This window comes from Arctopsyche grandis, chromosome 1, assembly GCF_051622035.1.
Source record: "Arctopsyche grandis isolate Sample6627 chromosome 1, ASM5162203v2, whole genome shotgun sequence".
NCBI classification, from domain to species: domain Eukaryota; kingdom Metazoa; phylum Arthropoda; class Insecta; order Trichoptera; family Hydropsychidae; genus Arctopsyche; species Arctopsyche grandis.
The window spans coordinates 26,531,641-26,538,170 of NC_135355.1; the positions used below are offsets into that span (position 1 = coordinate 26,531,641).

Genomic DNA, 6,530 nt, shown 5'->3' on the forward strand with positions numbered 1-6,530 from the left:
AACTATTTATGTTCGATCAACAGTGAACTAAGTCCATTCGAGGCACATACATAGCCCTAAAGTCCATTCAGCGTATGAAATATCTAACTCACACTTAAATATTACGTAGCAGATGCCCATTTGTCACTGAAGGATTGGTTCTCATTGTAATTTTATATGGTATTTATTTAAGGCTATATAAATTATTCAGTTCAAATCAATTTACGACGCTTTATTTCCCCTTTGTAGAACTTCGTTCGAATGAAAGCGTACAATTAAAATTTATAAAGAAAAATATTTTAAGAATCATTCGGTAGAAATTTCAACTGAGCTACATATTTCATCACAGGGAAAAACAGCTTCGCTTTTTTGCGTGCTGAGCAAAAAAATAAAAATTCAATTCGAATTTTACACACAAACATCAAAAGAATGCTTTCATTGTGATCGGGGGAAGACAGCTTCATCCGATTTTTTCAAAACACAGAGAAAAGTATATCACAGATTTCCTGTGCAGACGAAGTAAAAGAACGTCTCTGTTCACTTGAGAAACACTTGACATTCTATAATCCTAAAATTTTACTCGTTTCTCTTAGTCCTAAAAAAAGGCTAAACCTGTATTCGTAGAGTTCAAGATCTTTAAATTAAAAGATAGTCACGGGGCGGCTACAAGAGAGATAGCGAAATAGAGATGGGGAGTCCGGAAAACTCGTTGCATTTCATATGCAACTTTTAAGCATCCACTTAAACGTGCATTTGTGCATTCACCGCGAGAAGTAGAGTATAACTGCAAAGTTTCGACGATGATAAAGTTGGCTTAGTGGAAAAGAAGACCGAAAGAGTTAAAGGATATTTACCATAGATGCCAGAACGGGCTGCCTCATAGCGACACTTATGATTTTAAACTTTTACATATATAAATTTATATAAAACTTGTACATAAAGATTAAACACATTTCATAATGTATATATGTATATTTAACAATTCATAAATTCAGATTTGTGACGAATTTGCGAGAAATGTAGGGAGGGGGGGGGGGATGCCGATTTATATTTGATCAGTCACAATAATTCAGTTTAACCAAGATTAAGCCGTGGATGACAGAAAAAATACTACAGATAATGGATATTCATCGCACATATAAAAATATAAATACACAGAAATACGTGGAAGTGCAAAGATCCATCCGTCGTCTGATTCGGCGAGCTAAGGAGCAATGGCTAGCCGGCGAATGTAGTGATATAGAGAAGTTTTAAGCAAAGCATGATATGTTTAATATGTATAAGAAGGTCAAACAAGCAGCAGGGATATACAAAAATAAATATATTAGTTCACTTACAGATAAAACCGGAAAACGACTAAATATTGAAGAAAGGCTTGCAGAATGGAAATCATACGTGGAAACCTTATTCAATGATAATAGAGAATCAGCTCTGATTGTCCAAGTTGATGGTGGGCTGGAAATTACAAAAAACAAAATTTTGTAAACAGGCAAAGAACGGAAAAGCTGCTGGACCGGATGGAGTACAAATAGAAATGCTCAAGTTATTGACTGATGAAAGAGCAGTCTCTGTTTTATTGGATTTATTCAATGCTATCTATGGAACAGGTATCATACCATTAGACTGGTTTAAATCTGCTTTCGTGACGATACCGAAAAACCAAAGGCTAAATCATGCGGTGATCACAGAATAATCAGTTTGATGAGCCATGTTCTCAAGATATTTCTGAAAATTATACATGCAAGGATCTACACTAAATGCGAGGAAAGAATGGGTTACACTCAATTTGGCTTTAAAAATGGTTTTGGTAGAAGAGAAGCATTATTTAGTATAAGGGTGCCAACGCAGCGATGTCTGGATATGAACGTCGACGTATATGCCTGTTTCATAGACTACGAAAAGGCATTCGATAATGTGCGACATAATAAACTAATTGAAATACTATCGCAGATAGGGTTAGACAAAAGAGATATTCGGCTAATTGGTGAACTCTACTGGAATCAGGCGGCTGTAGTACGCATCGAACGTGATACAACAGAGAGCGTAAAAATATTGAAGGGAGTTCGGCAATGATGTCTGCTATCACCGCTACTGTTTAATTTATATTCCGAAAATATTATTGCTGAAGCCTTGGAAGACATAGATTCCGGAATTACAATAAATGGCACAGTCATCAATAACATTCGGTACGCGGATGATACTGTACTACTTACCACTAACTTCAACGACTTACAGGCAGAACTGGACGCAGTTTTTGTGCATAGCTCTAGAGCGGGGTTGACGCTGAATTAAAAAAAAAAAACCAAATGGATGATATTCAGAAAGTCGTCGCACAATACGGTCTACTCTCATATATAAATTAATAACAACATGGTCGAAAGAGTAGATAGTTTTAGATATCTTGGGTGCTATCTGGGTGAAACGTGTGAAAGATGATCATGATGATATACATATATGTACGTACATATACATATGTAGTATAAAAATTTTAAATTTATATTTTTTCGATGATGCCATTGCGGGTTCCCCTGAGCGACACTTAAATTTTGACATCATAATCAAATAAATGGTGGTGACATAGTGAGTAGGATAGGTTTGAACCCGGGCATGAACCCAGGAATCTCTGGATGGTTAGAATTAACGCAACCACCTAGCTATACTGCTGTCTAATTTTAATTAATGTGGATGCTAGCCAGATATGCATATGTACATACAAATACGGGGTTGCATTTCATTTTAGTGACGCTGCAATAAACACATTAAGTTGTATGTTTAATGGTTTTTAATGGTTTTTCCAACAAAAAAGTTTGAGAAACATTGCCGTTTTCTTAAACGTATAATTTTTTTAATAAACTCCGTATATTCCATTCGACAGTAGAAATTTTAATACGTCAACAATAATTCAAGCTTTTCCTCGCCTTTGCAAGATTATCGTCTTATTGCGAGCGCTGTTTAATTTATCAAACTTTAATTTGCACCTAGCTTCGTTTAATTTTTCTCACAGCGGTGTTTTTTTTTTTTAATGTTTTTTTTCCATTATGTTTTCTTTTGTCGAGGTACGAGTAGCTTGTGGGGGAGGTGTGCGCAATATCACAAATCACGTTTTGATAACAAAAGGAGGAGCCAGCGCCCGCCGCTCGGACTTGTATCAATATTTGGACAAAGCCGTAAGGCCATTTGGGTATAATTAATCTATCCCGTGACGTTTTGCGTCGGTGGGTTCAACTTAGCCACCCATCCACCCAACCAATTCACCCCCATACCACTCTTCAACTCTTCAACCCCGTCGGAAAATAAATCTGTCCTCTCCGGGGTTCTAATTTATCAATCCTTGTTTTTCTTGTGAGTTTGTTCTGCATGCTTCCGTCCTCTGTCGAGTGCGAGATGTGTGCACGCGCAAGAAAATATGAAAACTAATTTTTTTGACGAATAGCAATACGCATTATAGCAATACTTTTCATGTGTCGCTTTAAATTAAATGTACATATAAATCTTCCCATTCGAAATTAGCTCCAATTAACAATTTAACAAAAACGTTATTATGATTTTAATTTTTTGGCCTTAACTTTTTAGATAAAAAATATACATAAGCCTATTAAAAGAAAAAGTATGTACTTTGTCATGACCACTGAGTAGGGTTTAATTTAATAAAAAATAAAAGGTCAAACCCATTTTTAAAAACAAAAAAAAAAAATCATATGATATTAATTAACACTATGATTAATTAAAAAAAATTATCACAATCGTAACTTCTTCGATTTGAAAGTACTGAAGCCCAATTTATTTATTTATTTATTTAATAATTGCTAATTATATACAAAATTACAAAAATAATAAACTAAAATTAATAAATAAAACATAATATAATATATCGACATTGCTTTAACTTAACCAATAAATAAATAAATTCAGACAAATGACCAAATTTCTGAAATTGTTAGTCATAATAACATAATCAGTGAGTGCACGCTCATAAAATATCTTGGCAAAAATATTTATTGCACGGTAGATTATGCTTTTGCACGACAGATTTAATAATTGCACGATGGAATTAAGCCGTTCCTGGCAAACTTAAACGTTATTTGTATATAGTACAGGGTGTTTGGTAGCTCTTTAGAACATTTTGAGCCACACATACCTCAGTCCAAAGTCTTACGGTTTTTTTTTTCAATTTCATTTTTACAGATTTTTAGTAAAAACACCGAAATCTCACAGCTATTAAAAGAGGTATGTGTGTTAGTCAGTTATTATTTTTTTGTTTGTCTAATATTTATTCAATCAAATAAATATAAATACAACCACCTGTGTCAACAGAAAAATTAATAGAGGCACCATAAGTTTTATTAAAACCACAAATAAAAATATTTAAAAAAAAGTTATGAAAAGAAAACATTTCGCGGAAAAGTCAAGCTGATCTCACGCTTGAGCAAATCTTTCGTCACTTCCGGCCGTTTGGTTGTCTATTTGTATGTCTGCGTGTGTGACCTGAAAAAACACTGAAATTGGGATATCGATGGTGAAGATCCCTTTGTTTTCGCACCCCTTTATCTCAAGGAACGGTCTACGTTATTTTCTCCCCTGTCGTTGTCAGCCCTTGTGCAAACTGACCGGAAAAGATTTCCCTTTCGGCATACACCATCCTACATATACATACATACACACATATATGAAAGAATCAAAGCAATTCAGCTCAATTCATATACGTATAATTTATATGTGACCAAACCTACATACATATACCTCGCAAAAACATTTCAAGAGCGTATAATGGACAAAAATTTTCAATATTATATATTATATATTATATATTATAAAATATAATAATTATAAAATAATTATGAAAATAAACATAATAATTTATCATATGTATAATATTATATAATACGTACATATGTAAATGTACATCTATATACATTTAATATAGATAAGAGTTGTACGATATGAAGAAAAGCGATGCTCTTAAGTCTCAGAATCCGATACGGTGTTCAGATTTATACGTTAAATTCGTGCCGCAAATAAATCACACGTAAATTATTGATAAAATTCAAAGCATCGCGAAATCGCTCACGGCATATGCAATAATGTAAGTATGTATACGTACATACATACAATATATGGGGTTTCGTGCGGGGGCATCTTCTGTATTATTTATAACCGATGAACGGTTATAAATAATACAGAAGAATCGCTGAAAAAATATATTCAAAGATGCGAGCCGTTCGATTCGCGTAGAATCTCAATTTATAACGCGATTGTCAATATGAAGCAAGATTTGCGATTCAAAATATACATACATACAGCTTGTGGTTATTGACGGAATGGAGACATCTCTTACTGAATTTGTTAGTATAATGAATGACCAATTAATTTATATTCAACTTTTACTGAAAATATGAACTGTAAATATGTATGTATAATTGTTTACAGAAGAGTTTCTAGGAACGAAGCTCTACGCGCCTGCGTAGAGGCTGGCGTTGAATAGTTGATTAGTGGAAATTAACACTAACGTTAGTTTTACGAGTCTACAAGGCTGGAAAAAATGGACGAGCGGCCGTAGTAATTCGCCGTAATGAAATAAGGCCTTAACCGTAGCAGGAATTATCCGCTTAGGACTGGAACGTACACGTTAATCCCATTGTCGTCGCTCGCCAGCCTGGAACTGGAACGCAACCGGCTTGGCTAGATTAGGCTAAATTAGAAAATTAGGTTTTGGGTCCCACAAGTGCCGTTTGTAGGGCCCCCTACCACCACCCACTCGAAAGGACCACCCCCTTATTACTTACATTTGGTTCAGTTCGCCACTTATGTCGCCGACGGAAAAAAACCTCAAAATTTTAATGAATTGATCAGTTTTCGTACGATCAGTACTTGTAATTTACTGGAAGTTTTAAAAATTTTCATATACAACCAGCCGAATAGACTTGTGGTTAGCATATAATTAATGTTTTGAACAGAGTTTTCGTATGTTTAAATCCCAATGGTTTTTGCTGGCCATACTTTTTTTGTGACTCCAGGTCGATCGTTTCCTATCAGAGTTTGCTAATTTATCTGATTTTCATTGAAACGGTTCCAACAAATTGGCAACCTTACCCATTTTCTCGCAAAATCTCAAGTATTCAACAATCTCGAATTTCACTGAATTGTTTAAAATTCTGCATATTAATTGATATGTATTTATGTACTTTTTTATAATACTAATAATATTTGTATCAATTTTACAATTTTTTCTGGCCAGGAAGGCGCTTTGGGGTTACCTGTTAGGCCTTCCTGTACATACATATATCTAAGCAGGACTGCCGAAAGTGGGGTTTTATTTGATGCTTTCTTTGAACTGAAAAATGAATTGAGAATCGGAAATGGAATAGGATTCCGGATCTAAAACTGAAAAAGAAATTAGGAACTGGAACTGAAATAGGATTCCGGATCCGGAACTGAAGCAGAAATCCGGAACCGGAACCGAAAAAGAAATCTGCAACCGGAACTAAAAAAATAATCTGGATCCGGAACTGAAAAAGGAATCCGGATCCGAAACTGAAAAAAGAATCCAGATA

At 34.6% G+C, this 6,530-nt stretch overlaps 1 protein-coding gene across 1 annotated transcript; it reads left to right on the plus strand.

Moving 5' to 3' along the window:
- Positions 1-1,839: 1,839 nt before the first annotated feature.
- On the plus strand, positions 1,840-4,054 carry LOC143917414 (uncharacterized). Its single transcript, XM_077438923.1, has 4 exons — positions 1,840-2,005; positions 2,108-2,229; positions 3,036-3,160; positions 4,009-4,054. The coding sequence occupies exons 1-4, from the start codon at positions 1,840-1,842 to the stop codon at positions 4,052-4,054; spliced, it is 459 nt and encodes a 152-aa protein (XP_077295049.1).
- The last annotated feature ends 2,476 nt before the right edge of the window (positions 4,055-6,530 follow it).

What these genes read in the sequence shown, in the direction of transcription:
- LOC143917414 (XM_077438923.1), top strand. Translation starts at nt 1,840, where the DNA reads ATGAACGTCGACGTATATGCCTGTTTCATAGACTACGAAAAGGCATTC. An exon ending in GGCTGTAGTACGCATCGAAC is followed by an intron (nt 2,006 to 2,107) that starts GTGATACAACAG and finishes TTATTGCTGAAG; the next exon opens with CCTTGGAAGACATAGATTCC. An exon ending in TACAGGCAGAACTGGACGCA is followed by an intron (nt 2,230 to 3,035) that starts GTTTTTGTGCAT and finishes TCTTTTGTCGAG; the next exon opens with GTACGAGTAGCTTGTGGGGG.